This window comes from Hyalella azteca, unplaced genomic scaffold (assembly GCF_000764305.2).
Source record: "Hyalella azteca isolate HAZT.00-mixed unplaced genomic scaffold, Hazt_2.0.2 contig11021, whole genome shotgun sequence".
In the NCBI taxonomy this organism is placed as follows: domain Eukaryota; kingdom Metazoa; phylum Arthropoda; class Malacostraca; order Amphipoda; family Hyalellidae; genus Hyalella; species Hyalella azteca.
In genome coordinates, this window is record NW_025941033.1 from 1 (window position 1) to 16,367 (window position 16,367).

The 16,367-nt window shown below is 35.8% G+C and overlaps 1 protein-coding gene across 1 annotated transcript; it reads right to left on the reverse strand.

Annotated features, from left to right (window-relative positions):
* Positions 1 to 12,172: 12,172 nt before the first annotated feature.
* On the reverse strand, positions 12,173 to 13,599 carry LOC125178575. Its single transcript, XM_047882679.1, has 2 exons — positions 13,105 to 13,599; positions 12,173 to 12,486 (listed from the first exon to the last, which is right to left on the reverse strand). Exons 1-2 carry the CDS (start codon positions 13,298 to 13,300, stop codon positions 12,173 to 12,175), a joined length of 510 nt encoding a protein of 169 aa, XP_047738635.1. The 5' UTR covers positions 13,301 to 13,599.
* Positions 13,600 to 16,367: the final 2,768 nt, after the last annotated feature.

Sequence of the window (16,367 nt, forward strand, 5' to 3'; positions counted from 1 at the left end):
GTTCTTCAAATAAAACGGGGTTTGATACAAGATTAAACGAGGATTGCTCCAAAAGGTACCTAATTATCTTATAAAGATTATTGCGATTTCATGCTTATGTTGCCAAATCCATCGGCCTAGATATAATGGATTAATGCTGCAGAAATAGAAACATTTTAAGGCTTTGTTTCGGCCATGACTGCATGCATGAGGCTGATTCAGCTTATGGTACACGAATAATTTTAATATGTACCAAAAAAATAAATTATTGCAGAGAGACCAGTCTAGAAACAATATTTCGCGAGAACTTTTACGATTAGACCATATCTAGTATCTAGTATAGACTAGACCATATCTAGTATCTAGACCATAACTAGACCATATTAGAATAATATCGCTCAAATATTGAAATGGGACGCATCTAAGTATAAAAAAGAGAAGGTTATTTGCTCTGAACATAGAAGATGAACCTTGCCCATTCATATATTGTCCACGTTGGCAGCCACCAAAAAGAGACGCAATTCCGTTTTTCGCACGATTCTCGGTTTTCAGACAAATATTCCTGCAAAATCTGAAGGAGCTGCTAATTTATTTCAAATGAAATACCATGATAAATGATGGATAGAAAAATTTACTTTGGCAAACGTCGCGTCTTATTCCAGAATTTAATTTCGAAGACACTCATAAATTCATAAAAAAGACACATTTTTCGCCCCCTCGAGTTTCACGAAAAGAATCGGAATCGTTCCTCAGACTAGCAGACCAATGATTTGAGAGACTTCCATCAATCGAAATGTGAAGAAGAAAAATCGTCTGTAGGTACATAGTTTAATTTGGAAATCGTTGAGAAGGTCGAGAATCTTGCAGATTATTTAAGTAACTAAAAAATAGCAGAAATATAAATCATTCCTGAAAATAAGCAGTAATTTGAATAACACTATTTTAGTTTTCGCGGACGAGTACCTACTCAGAAGTTACGCAGACTTCGTGCGAATTTCTACAGACATGAGCAATTACTTAAAAAAATGCATGTATATTACAGTCCACGTCACAAAAAAGCAACAAAATCTCACGAATTTCACAGTTAACTCTGGAAAAGGGTCAAAAAATCCTTGGTAAATTGACAATGTTAGAATAAACCGAAGTTTTAACCGTTCAGAGCAAGATGTATGCAATGTGTCATGATTTGGGCTATATTTTAGTGTGATGTGGTGAGAGAGGATGATGAATTCCATATTTAGTACGGTATTAACTTGAATTATTATATTATGCATTTTAATTATATTTTTTTAATATTATAATTTAATTAACTTCAATTATTATATAATGACATTTTTCTTGGAAAACGTGCGAAGTGAAAACACTGCAGCATGGTCGTTGTCATAGTTAAAATATCTAAATAAACTATAATTCTAAAACAACATCGATAGAATTTGAGATCGTAAGCGAGAGATCTGAAAAATATCATGGAACTAGAGTTATATTAAAAAAAATAACTGATGAAAAACGAAGCACATTCATGCAAAAGCCCATAAAGCGATAATTAAACCATTGATAATTATACAAATATAAAGTGGGGGGAAATAAATATTCGTACACTTGGAAAATCGTATTTTAATGTATGTAAGTACACAAACTTAACAGGAAAAGTGATTTAAATTATGTATACTTGCTTAGAGCGTATAAATAAATCATTAGTATAGACACAGGGTTCATGATAAGAATTCAAATATTTCGTGGGAGAGCCTCACCTCGTTGGGGAGTTTCTCGATCAACAATTCCCGACACAAAAGCACATTGTTTGTCGAAATTCACATCTAACTTTGTTCAACCAAGTATATTGACAATATGCTATTTATCAAGAATGTAGTAATAAAATATTGATAATAATAAAAAATTAAGGTTATACAAGATCAACGTAATTCAATGAAATTATACGACTTGACCTCGTTGATAGTCGAAAGAAAAATTAAATTGTCAACACTTATGATCTAGAAAGATTTACAATCCGTTACCAATATAATTAGTAAATTTATATAATGACATTCTTGAACAACTCTCAAAGAAAATAACAATATTCGTAACACAATAAAAGTAATCACAATAACCACGCTAACATTGCGCTCCCACACGACCGACCTACGTAAAGCCCCGGCAGTGATCTCGTAAACCTCGGTGAGAATGAGGCGTAAAGAGCAATATTTTGGCGCACGCACAAACCTCAGCAAATTCTCAGATAATCACGCTGCATTACTTCTAGCTTTATCGCTGCAATACAAGCAAGAAACAGAAAGAGTCATTTCCGACTGCCGGAAGTCTCTAATGGAAGCTTTGTTCCAAAGAACACGGAAAAGATTGCTCTAACAACAATAGAAAGTGTGGCTAAGAGCATTTTAACATCAGACCTTCTTTCATCGAGATGCTGAGATGCAGATAATGATGCCCAAGAGGATGAGCAAGATGCATGCTAAGTAGGGAAAAATTTTCGTGTTTCAATGCACGCAATAAAATGTTTTTTTTTAATCACATGCATAAATCTGACAAATTAAATTAAACTGTAACATTGCATTGCAGTTTAAATATTGGCAGCGAAATAGCACTGAATTTGCAATGGAGTTAGGAAACCACTGAGCCGTTCCTCACAGTCGTTAACACTGAACATTCACTTTGTCAAAGATATTAAGTAACGTACCTACTGAATACGAAAATGAAAATATCGGTAACTCCATCATTGACAAACCCTCTTACAAATACTTATATCAGCATCAAGTTTCCTCCAAAAACTAATTTTAACTATAAATAAATTGAAAATAGGGTGATATATCTTAATTTACGGACCAAAAAGTGCCTTTAGAGTTGTTATAACCTATCTTGCATATAAATATAGAATGTGTTCAGAAAACTACGTTTTAATATTGATTACAGAGACGAACTCACGAAATTTGCTTATTCGTCTTTTCGATCAAGTAGAAAACCTCAAAATCCAAAAAAATTTGGTTAAATAAATTAGGGAATACTGAGTCTTTTCCCACAAGCGTCGATCAGTCAAAACTCTACCAGTGAGGGTCGTCGCCAGAGAAGAACTTAGCCCATAAAAATAATTCTGACCAGAGTGATCTGTCAAATGATCTTCGTCATGAGCTCTCTGGGACATTAACTTTTCACAACAGCAATTACATGGATGGATAATTTACACTCAATAGCTGCTTGAAAAAGAACCGGACAGTTGCTATCGCGCCCACCTCATTCGGCTGTGCGCGCTCACGCCGAGCAGTGTGATGTCCCTGTTTCTGACAGTGACTTTAGGGTGTTAGCTTCTACCTCCGGTACTTCAGATTTGCGCATTTTAGAATCGCTGTACATCTTTAAACTTAGGTCCAGTTTGAATTCAGCTGCTAGCTCCTATCCCCTTGATATTGTTAATAGATAGTTGTTTTTTGCTCTGTCTATTACTTGTAAATTTAGGTTTTTAATTTTAATCTGTGCTTTCAATGTATTAATTTCTGACTTCTGATTTGTGATTCTAGATTCTACGAACTGACGATGGAGCTGGTCTCCGAAACGTTTTCTATAAAGATATGAATTTTTGTGGACTTTTCTTTGCTTTTAAATTCTTAGTTAATTTGCGATTTAAGCAAACAAGTGATATAAATTCATTTAATATAAACTGTTTTGGAAACATAAAAAATTTAAAATATATAAAATTTAATGCAAGTTTGAAATGAGAAGATAATACACCAATTTAAATGAATAAATAAAATAAAACGGTAAAATAGGGCATCAAGAAATAATTTCATGCAAAAACTCGACTTGCTTATCCTGCACTAAGCCGGAAAAATAATTTTACTCGAAGAAAACTTGAATACTTGGAGTTCGACTTAAGAGAACTAAAAAATTTTTGAATACATTTCGTGTATACGGAAAACGTTCTACCAAACATAAAAATAGGCTGAAGGAAAAAAATATCGTGGACAGCGAAATGCCTACGGGACAAGCTTTCTTACTTGGAAGCTCATCTAAAATTATCTAATATTATAAGATCATATAATAAGCTCAGAAAGATTTGATGCGATTGACGCTTGAAGATCATACACGGGAAGAAAATTGTTTCAAAATGATGAGTTCAGGCAACAAGTCACGAAATACGGAAAAAATCAAAGTCAAAGCAAAACGACAAATTACAATTTACTAACGAGTTTTTTATCCATTACAATGGATGTTCATTTGTTAGCTCAGATGACTACAATTTACAAAAAAAAAAACGAAAAGATATTCGATTATTATTACTGATTATACATAAATTACTTTGTGTGCTCGAAAACATTCATCAATGTCATCCATCACTAACAGCGACTGCCATCCATGCTCGATATTCATACGAAATCATTATTATTGAAGGATCAAGTCGATAGGCACAGAACAAAACAATTGTTCAGGAACTCGCAAAAACAGCTATAGACCACTTCTCGTGTAGCAAATCTAAATTTGTAGCTTAGTGCTAAATGCAGCAAAAAATATTCAGCTTTGACAAATTTAAGCTCAGGCGCGCGAGAAATCAATGAAGTGCGCTGTCAACAGGGAACCGATAACAAGTTAGGCAGGAGAGAAAAACAAACCCATTTGGTGGCTAACAACAGGTTATATTGAAATGGGCCTCGATAATCAGCCAATATTTAATAAATGGGTCGGTCCCAGTGTAGCGTCGTCAGCATTATATGGCGGGCCAATCGATTAATAGGAAGGTATTGGATATTGGGTGCGGGTGTCTCGTTAGTGGCACCAACAGAGCGCACAAGAAGACCATAATCATTGGTTGTAAATTCAAAAATATTGAGAATGATTAAGAGAATATTTTTAGGTATGTGTTCTTCATAGAAGCACGGTAATATAAAAATATATATGATTTCGGGTGTGTTTCACCTAACGTGTCAAGTTGTTAGATGTTTTTTAAGTAACTGAAAAGTTTTAGATACCTAAAATAAAATTTTTAAACAACTAAAATTCTAAATATAAGCCTCCATCAAGTAACTTTCAAACTAATATGAAAGCAGACAGGACAATTAGATACTAACGGGATTCTCGAACACCTGAATAAAGATCTATCTCGAGCAATACCTTGTTAGCTTGAAAGTTACGTATACCGGTACTAAAAATACAAAATTAAAACGTGCACCTGATGAGCTTTAGAATCTACTAAATAAGCAATTTCACAGCTATATTAATAAGTGGAATTGTCGGAGTGGGATAATTCCAGGTGGATGTGAACGACACAATCTCGATCAATTCAAGTTGTTCATATAGTTTTATTAATAATTCGATGTTAAAAAGTAGGCAATTAAGAAGTGTGCTCGAGCCATGATGCGGCCACTATTCTGGAGCAAAATGTGTCGATCAGTCACGTCATAACTTCTCTATTGAACTCCAGCTACACTGCAGTCATCAGTGTGATGTAACGATGATTCATCAGTATGATGTAACGATGATTCATCAGTATGATGTAACGATGATTCATCAGTATGATGTAACGGTGATTCATCAGCAAGATGTAACGATGATTCATCAGTATGATGTAACAATGATTCATCAGTGTGATGTAACGATGATTCATCAGTGTGATGTAACAATGATTCATCAGTGTGATGTAACGATGATTCATCATTGTGATGTAACGATGATTATCTTCTAACCAGGTTCAGGCAACTCAACTTCGCCTCTCGTCTCACACAAGCGCGTTGGTATCGGTTTTTCGATACCAATTGTCACACGGAGACTCGCAGGCGTCAAGCATACATTATCTCGGATCTCTTTCTTCTCTTCCCCGGCAATAATTTTGAAATCAAAGATTTATTTATTGGAGGAGGGCACATTCTAATCCCCTTTTAACTCGCAGTTCGATATTTGAAAGAAATCTAAAATTTGCACATGTATAGGATGCCACGTAATTTATGAGTGTTTTATTGGGAAATAAATATATTATTCGGGCACATACAAATACATATTAAATATCGTATCGGGTTATCACCAAAATCAATAAGCATCATACATTAGTGGGATCAGAGGGCTTTTCTGGAGCGAAGGTAAATTACAAAATTAAAATTTAATATAATTTTCCCCTATAAAAATAATATTAACTTGATTTAAATCGAAAACGATATTTCCTTCTTCGGCAATAACGAGGGCCACGTGTTAACGAACGATTCCATGGTTTATACTTTCAAAAAAAGTTAAGAGATCGTAAGTTCATCAGCCAATCATTGATGGCCTTTCGAGCAAAATCCACCAATCATAGACAAGAAAATAGAGCGTAAGTACTTACGTTCACTTAGCGAGTTTTGAAAGTATTGCCCCTTGACAATTATTTTTTCTTGGGGAACCGCACTATCAAAGATCGTTGCGAGTTCGTAACTTCGTCAGCCAATCACTGACGGTACTGCAAGCTAAACCCACCAATGAGAGACGAGAAATCCGCCGCAAAGCGTACTTGTGCCAGTGAAGAAAGTCCGACAGAAGGTAGGAGCGATTTCGGTGGGCGGCAAGGCGGTCGTATTCTGGCCAGCGAAGATCTATTTCGCTATTAAGCTGTCTGCTGGTGTTATTGGCAATATGAAGGGGGATATTCGAGCGCTCATCAATGATGCGATCAGAAAAATTAATGGGTTATATTGTCCAAATAGTGCTACACTTTCTCGACCATAGCAGAAGCAGAGAGTGGAAGTAGAACTCACTATTACGCACTTTTGTAGGGCCAAACTGAGTCAGGATGATCCACAGAAATGCAAAATGAGCATCGCTCTTTGGACCAATTCTCATAACTTTATTGAAACAATAAATTCTATCAAACAAGTGCAAAACAACTACGCGAGTAAAATATGCAGCATAAATTATCCAATTTCCAGTAGTTTTCAAGCAATAAAAACTTATAAATGTGTTATAATTTCTAATTTCATCGTCCCAGCCAGTCATTCATTAGTCTAATTACAGTAGGTACTCGTATACGCTAACAGTAAATTACGATTTGGAGGTACATCATTAATTGTTAGGAACGTTTACCAAGAAATGACTGGACATATTGGATGCAGGGTTAGCTTTTTCAACATAAAGACAATTTAAAAAAGATAATGGTCTTAAATTCGTTCAAGATATAGGTAGTTTAAACCTATCGCTTGTGATATTTATCAACTTGATGACATAAAAAGTCTAAGTCTCATCGTAAATTTGTTCGAGATTCATCGCTTGGACTCGAGTAAAATGCCACATTTTTTCCTTTCACCCATCGAACTTTCTTTTCCGGAACTGAAAAAAATCCATATTTTAAATTACCGAAAAACGGAATGAAAGAAAATTTGACCTGTAGCGCTCAAACCAGCATGGCCAATTAAGAAAGCTAACACCCAAGCACCTCGCTCGCATGCGCATGGCTAGTCCATTACAATCCGGCTTTCAATTGAGAACCCGATTGTTATAGGATAAAAGCGTTTAGCCGAATGCAAGAGAGACGAATATTCAGGATTGCCAAGTCGATATTTATTCAACTGTTAGATATTTTAGAAAAAAATGTCAAATCGCAAAAAATTCAATCGCAAATTCCCCGAAACTAAAGGTAGCAGAAATTGTACCTCGACATCATGTAGCTGAATCGGTCAATATATATGCACTCGAAGCAATTAATTTTTCGCTTTCAAAGTCAAAATTCAAGAAAAATCATGTTTATATATAATTAAAATGATGGCGAAAAAAGATCCTAACAGTTGCGCCGTAAAAAGAATCATCAAGCTAGGATTAATCTTGATTTTAATGCAGGAACAATAAATTGAATCCTAAGATTCTGTATGATTATCCAGAGCATAGTGCATCTTCTCTCCATGTACATCTTTGCTCTATATAATACAATTGTAAAGCAGCTTCAACCTCGTGTGAATTTTGGAGGTATGGCTAAATTCACATTATGCTATGGCATAATTCATATGGCTAAATTCTTCAGTAACATTAGTGATTGTGGAATGGTAGCGTATTCATGAGCTTATTAGTAACAAATAGTTCGAGCAACTTATCCATTAGGCAGTAAAAACAAATAATAATGTGCATAAATTTATAAATCAATACTTAAGTCAGTATTTCGAAATCCGGAAACCTGGTTAATAAAATTTAATTGGAAAGTCTTGACAACATGGGATCGGTGACCTTTTATATCATAGGCGCAATACAGAGCGATTTGATGCAACATGAGCAATGAACATTATGAATCAGTTGTATAATAGTAATGGTGGGAACCATAACAGTTGTATAACAATAATATAATAGTGTAGTATGAATCAGTTGTATAATGGTAATGGTGCATGGGAGCGTTATTGATGACACTCTTTACGGCAATTGATGACCTTACGAGTGTCTATATTATTGTAAGAATAATCTTCGTGGCGTGCAATCTTCGACGAATTTTAGTTTCAAACACTATTAACAATGTTTGGAGGTGAGGGAATGAAGACAAACAATTATCACGCACGGCCTTGTTGATCAATGGGATTTTAAAATTAATCTTCGTATGCATCAAAGGTATTCCACTTTATAAACTTTGTAGCACATTAAAGACAAAATATGTAGGGAGGAAGCAAGACCAGAAAAGGTAGTGGAAACATTACATGTTGTTCTTTACGGAGCGACCTAAATGTCGACAGCGCGCCATAACTGCGGCAGGGCTACGATGTTACTGAAAAACTCGACCTCCATGTTCCGCGGCCTGGAGACCTGGATTGAAAATTCGTTTTTATAGCTGTCCAGCTATCCATTTCAATCTCACGCAGAATGAGGTGTGAGTTTTGCAATTGGACTTGACATATCCCAACGGATGAAGTTCGTAGTCAATCGAGTACGTGAGATTTTTACGCTATACATAGAAATGGGGACATATTATGGTTATAGGATGACTAAGTGGCCGATTCGATTCATCATAAAACCGTCATTTCCGTGAACACGCATTAAGTAAGTAGTAATTTTTGGTAAATTCCAATAAATAACAATATTTAAAGAAAAAAATTCTTCATAACATAAAACCATGCGCAAGTAAATGTAAGCCATGCAGGTCGTTGCTCCAGCGCATCGCATCAAATTTTCGTAATTAAAATGAAGGGTTTCGTTATTTCCACGCATATATATCACTCTATTAATTACTTTATTTTCTGCAGCAAAAGTCCAAACTCCGGCAATCAGTGACTGCAGATACTGGCAATAATAAAAGTAATTATTTGTTGAAGTAATGAAGCGAAGCCTCAAACAATGCGAATCGTTGAAGTGAAAAATTCGTTCATTTAGTGGCAATCTATTCAAGTTTGTTAGCTGCTTTAAATAGGCGCGGCTAAAGTATAACTTGCACGATTGATGTATACAATTGTAGCGAGTTAAAATTGCAGTTAAACTGTGACCGCTGGTATGATCAGATGCATTTCCTATCAGTCGTAATTCAGTTGTAAAATACGGTCTGGATAATTGTTATTATAATTATTAATATATCGAATAATTAATTGCCCTGTTTTTAATTGCCCTGTTCATGATTGGCTTTAAAGCCAATCATGAACAGGGCAATTATTTAGAACCCAAACAATGAATGAGGCAGACATCACAAAATCATGACGGGACTTGTGGCCCTGTCATAATGTCAATGAATGTGGCAGACTGTCAATGAATGTGGCGGACTGACAATGAATGTGGCGGACATCACATATCACTGCGGGACTTGATATCCCGTCATGTGACATGACGGAAAAAACACATATAACAATTCAATGTGCAGGATTCGTTCCTATCCTCACCCAGTAATTTAAAAACCTATAGCCATAAAATCGCACTTTGAAAATTTCATGGTAAAACAGGTAAGTTTTTCGCTCCCAGCTTCATTTTTCTGTTCCACATAGTTGATCACTAAAGGTTTTTTTTTAATTTTGGTTCTTCATGGTCTCAGCGCATGTAAATAATTCTAGTAAAGACAGACATAATCTTCAATAAAAATGAAAATATTAGGGTCACTAATTTGGAGGAGACTAACCGCGCATTCCGAACGGAATGTCGCCTGAACGTAACTTGTGTCCAAAGTTAGCGTCAAATACGTAAAGCTATAACGTTCTTCAAATAAAACGGGGTTTGATACAAGATTAAACGAGGATTGCTCCAAAAAAAAAAGCAACAAAATCTTATCAAGATTATTGCGATTTCATGCTTGTGTTGCCAAATCCAGCACCAAATCAATCGAAATGTGAAGAAGAAAAATCGTCTGTAGGTACATAGTTTAATTTGGAAATCGTTGAGAAGGTCGAGAATCTTGCAGATTATTTAAGACAGTGGATACATTGATAGTCTTCAATATTAGCGGTAAATACTTGCTTAGAGCGTATAAATAAATCGTTAGTAGTATAGACACAGGGTTCATGATATTAATTAAAATCCTTTGTGGGTGAGCATCACCTTGTTGGGGAGTTTCCCGATCAACAATTTCCGACATAGAAGCACATTGCCTATCAAAATCCACATCTAACTTTATTCACCCAAATATATTGACAATATGTTATTTATAACGAATATAATAAAACAATTGATAATAATAAATATTTCGCTTATATAAGGCCAACCTAATTCGGTATTATCATCAGAACTAAAATGTTTCCTGTAGGAGACTTATATAAAATTTAAACAATAACTTTTGCGGACACCTATAGCTGAACAAATGCACATTACAATAGTTTAACGATAAATTGGCACAATATCGCATGGAAAAATTCAATCTCCCATTATTCTTAGAATAAATCGCGCAGGAAACATTAGCAAAATAATAAACATTAGTATTAGCAAGATAAATAATTAATCACGTGCAGGAAACATTAGTAAAATAAGAAATCACTCTATATGGATAAACTAGATGCACAAATCAGGGTTCCTAAGTCCCCCTAGTCAAGCGTCTGCGTCATTAAAATGCCTCAGTGCTATCCATCTGCGGTTGTACGCCACAACATTTGAGAGTTGAATGTTGAGCAAATAGTGAAAATCTCTTACTAGCTAGACAGGTGACTCCACCTGACGAAAGCGTCTCGAGCTAATAACTTTACGTGATTTGTCCTCCAAACCATAAATTATAGACGTTTGCTATATTCATGGATAATTTCCTAACATTCCATTTTCAGAGCATTTTCTCATTTATTGAAAAAAGGCGCTATTGGGCTCGCCATGTCCGTCCGTCTGTCTGTCCGTGACTTCACGTTTTCGTCGACGAGAAAATGCGCGCTCTGTCACTCACTTCAGTGAGCACTAAGTTATACATTTTCCTTATCCGCACGCCGTATAAAACAATATAGCAAAGACGGCATTTCCGTTTCCCGTAACATCAAAGACATTAAATTTTTGCAGGAAACTATTTTGTCTTCCCGCATAGCATAGCACGCGGTTCGCGATAAAAGATCCATTGCGTCCCTTATGTTAAAATATACGCAACGGAATTTTATATAATTTAATGAATATATATTTTATTTATATATATATATATTATTGATATATAATACGGTAATATTTATATATAGGTAAAAATATTAATAACCTAATCAAAGTCAAAATTTAAAATTTTCCGATTCTATGGATCGTAATCGTTATCGTAGCCCAGTCGAAAATGCCCAACCTTTTATACTCTTGTAATTATTGTAAATGGATAGGTTTTAAGGTTACGGTATCTTTCTTTCAAATCTTAATCTCGTTCGTGTATCTTTCGATGTTCTGATCATATTGTGCTTACATTCTTTATATTTTTTAAACTGATGATGAGCTGGTCTCCGAAACATTTTCTCTGCTTTAAAAATCATGCTGAATTCAAAGCTTCCGATTCAAGATTCAAGCTGACTAATGATCAATCAATTCGATTCAAGGTGACTAATGATATCAAAAATTTTTATATGAGAGATTATTGAGCACAAGTAATTTTTCATGAAACGACGCTCAAGTACATTGAAATTATACAACTTTAGCTCATTGATCGTCGAAACAAAAATTAAATGATCTAACACATTTGATCTACACATATTTAGAATCCGTTAACAATACAATTGTTAAATGTATTTAATCACATTCTTGAGCAATTCTCAAAGAAAATTACAATATTCGTAACACAATAAAAGTAATCACAATAACCACGCTAACATTGCGCTCCCACACGACCGACCTACGTAAAGCCCCGGCAGTGATCTCGACGGCCAATATCGCGGGCCGGGTGGTCACGATAGCGTTTCGTCCGCAGCGGTCGACGCGTCCATTTGCTTATCCTCGAGTTGGAACTTGAGGTCTCTGCCGCGGCGTCCATCGCAGACAAGTTGTGGGGGCGCCTGCTTCTTATAATTTGCGCCCAGTTGTTCTTAAACTCCAGGTGACGGTAACGACTGATGTAGGAGGGCACCTCGATGAAGGAGGCGTTAATTTTCACATCTTTCGTCGATTTTATATTCAAGGCACTGCAGTTGGAAATGCATCTGCTTCCATCTGCAAACCAATGAAAATAATTAATTCAAATGCAACCTCAAGAGAAGTGCAGGTAACAATTTAATTCGCAGATTAATATAAACTGTTTTGGAAACATAAAAAATGTAAAATATATCAAATTTAATGTAAGTTTGAAATGAGAAGATAATACTCTAATTTAAATGAATAAATCAACAAAAAACGGTAAAATAGGTCACCAAGAAATAATTTCATGCAAAAACTCGACTTGCTTATCCTGCACTAAGCCGGAAAAATAATTTTACTCGAAAACAGAAGTCGTCAAATTATTTTCCAGGATGCTCTGGTAGTTTGCAGCATTCATCCTACCATCTATAAGTGATAGGTTTAATTTTAATTAAGAATTTAATTTCTTAATTTTAATTAAGATGTTATGCGGTCTCCTGGTCTGAACAGTTCTTCAGATACAAATATTAAAATACAATTTAAATCTCTTATTTTTAACCATAATAAAAACAAATACGGAATAAATTATTTGCTTGGAGTGCTCTAATAGAGCCATAAGTGATGAATAATGTTATGTTTAAGGATTATGTTGTCATAAAAATGGTCATTTCATTAAAAGAAATTTAGATCCACTTCCAGCCACAAATGTCTCACCTGTCAGGGCGTTGATGGCCGTAGCTGCGCAGCCGACAACCTGAATCGTCAACAAGATCGTACAGAATTTCATGTCGATAATTTGGGCAGGTTCTTGCAGGTTAACTGCGGTGTATTTATTGACACTCAAAACCCAGAACGTCGGGAGAGCGTAACGGCAATTACAGGAATCATTGTTTGGTATCCAAGTTACCATGCAGCCAGTCCATAATAATGATATTCATTCACTTTGATTCTCCATTACATGAAGGTCAAATTTTATACCAGTTTATTTCCTGAGGAGTTGAATGCCACTATACGAACAATTTAGGGTAGGTAACAATTTTTGAGGTAATTTTCCAGTTAAACACACAGTTTCATTTAAATCTCTCATAACTACAGGCATATGAAATCTTATAGGCGAGCTAGGCCAAGCAAGTGGCCAATAACAATTTTCATTTCTTCACAGTCCCAAGACGATGAATTTCATTGTACTGTCACTGATTTTACAAGAAGCTGAATTAATCTGGAATAGGCAAGCAAGCACAAGCATCATTCAGGCGTCACCCTTTGACATAACAAATAAATCATGGTATAAAATAGATGATAAATCATGGCACATAGATCACACAGAAGATAAAAAAATATCCGCTTTTCTTCGCCCGGTGCACCCGTAACCTCTGTCAGTGGATACATTGATAGTCTTCAATATTAGCGGTAAATACTTGCTTAGAGCGTATAAATAAATCGTTAGTAGTATAGACACAGGGTTCATGATAAACAATATTCGTAACACAATAAAAGTAATCACAATAACCACGCTAACATTGCGCTCCCACACGACCGACCTACGTAAAGCCCCGGCAGTGATCTCGTAAACCTCGGTGAGAATGAGGCGTAAAGAGCAATATTTTGCGCACGCACAAACCTGGGCAAATTCTCAGATAATCACGCTGCATTACTTCTAGCTTTATCGCTGCAATACAAGCAAGAAACAGAAAGAGTCATTTCCGACTCCCGGAAGTCTCTAATGGAAGCTTTGTTCCAAAGAACACGGAAAAGATTGCTCTAACAACAATAGAAAGTGTGGCTAGGAGCATTTTAACATCAGACCTTCTTTCATTGAGATGCTGATCGAGATGCTGATAATGATGCCCAAGAGGATGAGCAAGATGCATGCTAAGTCGGGAAAAATTTTCGCGTTTCAATGCACGCAATAAAATGTTTTTTTAATCACATGCATAAATCTGACAAATTAAATTAAACTGTAACATTGCATTGCAGTTTAAATATTGGCAGCAAAATAGCATTGAATTTGCAATGGAGTTAGGAAACCACTGAGCCGTTCCCACAGTCGTTAACACTGAACATTCACTCTGTCAAAGATATTAAGTGACGTACGGTACTGAATACGAAAATGAAAATATCGGTAACTCCATCATTGACAAACCCTCCTACAAATTCTTATATCAGCATCAAGTTTCCTCCAAAAACTAATCTTAACTATAAATAAATTGAAAATAGGGTGATATATCTTAATTTACGGACCAAAAAGCGCCTTTAGAGTTGTTATAACCTATCTTGCATATATATATATATATATAGAATGTGTTCAGAAAGCTACGTTTTAATACGGTATTGATTACAGAGACGAACTCACGAAATTTGCTTATTCGAACTTAGCCCATAAGAAATAATTCTGACCGGAGCGATTTGTCAAATGATCTTCGTCATGAGCTCTCTGGGACATTAACTTTTCACAACAGCAATTACATGGATGGATAATTTATACTCAATAGCTGCTTGAAATTTACCGTTTTCAATTTAACGTATTTAACGTAATAATACTCTTTTGGCAGATCATGGCCAAGTGCGTCTTCCCCAAGACAGAGAGGTTTCACGATTCGTGTTAGGACTTAGGACTCAGGAGTAAACCAACAGCTATTTATGATGTGTTATTTAAATTGCATTATGAGCTGCTCGATCCTTCCGGAAAACTAAGGAGGTCCCTTTAGGTATTTCTTTGCATCTGATCAAGAATTTCGGCATTCTGAGCCTAAAAGCTTAAAGGTATGGCCGAATTCACAGAGGCAGTCACTGCAGCTCAAGGTAAAAAAATTTTGTAAAGAACTGTGTCTAAATTTGTCAAAGAATTGAAAAAAAAAAATTCATGCAATCAGTTTTCACAATTACTTCCTCGCACAAGACAAAAAAAAAAATGGCAAGCCTTTACAGCAACTCAGTATTTCCTGATCCATATAAGTTTCAAAACTTGAACAGTCAATTCATGATTGTGTACCAACACGAGTATATACTTAGCTGTAACTAAATAGCAGGTGACGATGCTTGCAAGTGTAAGTCTAAAACAACTTAACGAATTGGCAATTGAGTAAAAAAAACTGCTGGGCACCAGTTTGCTGTAGGTACGTCGAAATTCAGAATTTCTTGTCGGATAATCAAGAACTATACTACTATGAGGTCATAAATTCAACAACGTAGGCATCAAGACAAGCCAGACACGTCATCACCTTCTGCGGGAGCTGTAGGGCGAGATGCTAACCTAACCTAACACTCGAGATGATGCCACGGGAGCGGGAAATGTTTGTGTCTAGTCATCACTGCGTCTCAATTACGATCCTCTAACTGATCCTGGACGTTACAGAGGCTCAGTGCACAAGATAGCAGCTCCAACTGACTCGTAATGCATGGCAAATGAGAGCATAGACTGGTTCACACAGATAAAGAACGAGACAAAAACGAAATACGATTCTAAAGTTCAAAGAACGAGACGAAAGTACGAAGAAGCAATAAAGTTCGAAGTGTGAGTTTAAAGTACGATAAAAATATCCAAGTCTAATTTAGCTAAATCCATGCTCATACCTGTTAGTGGAGCTATAAAGTATATAGTTAGCGAGATTTGCTCATGGATAGTTGTTAGAAACATAATACCTACAGGGAAAATTATTTTATAATGTGTTTTGAAGTTTGCTGTACAGTAATGATGGCTATGTTCTCAAAATAACTATCATTTCATAGTTTGTAAAATAAAGCTCGTCAGAGTGAACAGACGCCTGATTTCGGACAGGCTTCCCATGCCAGGAAATATTTCGACAGCGCTGCCTTCACTAAGGATTTCTCATCGGCTTCTGCGCTCGGGCAAACTAGCCCCGAAAAGCAATTTTCTGCCCATCTCCGTCCTGGGCCGCCGGAACTGCTTTAATCTGCAGAGCTGCGCGTATTTCTTTGTTTCGGACATTCTGCCAGCCTAGAATGCGAATTTAAAC

Bases quoted from the DNA above. Each gene is read 5' to 3' on its own strand.
- LOC125178575 (XM_047882679.1), bottom strand. From the start codon at position 13,300: ATGGTAACTTGGATACCAAACAATGATTCCTGTAATTGCCGTTACGCT. The intron at 12,487-13,104 runs GTGAGACATTTG...ATTGGTTTGCAG, and splicing joins GGCCATCAACGCCCTGACAG to ATGGAAGCAGATGCATTTCC.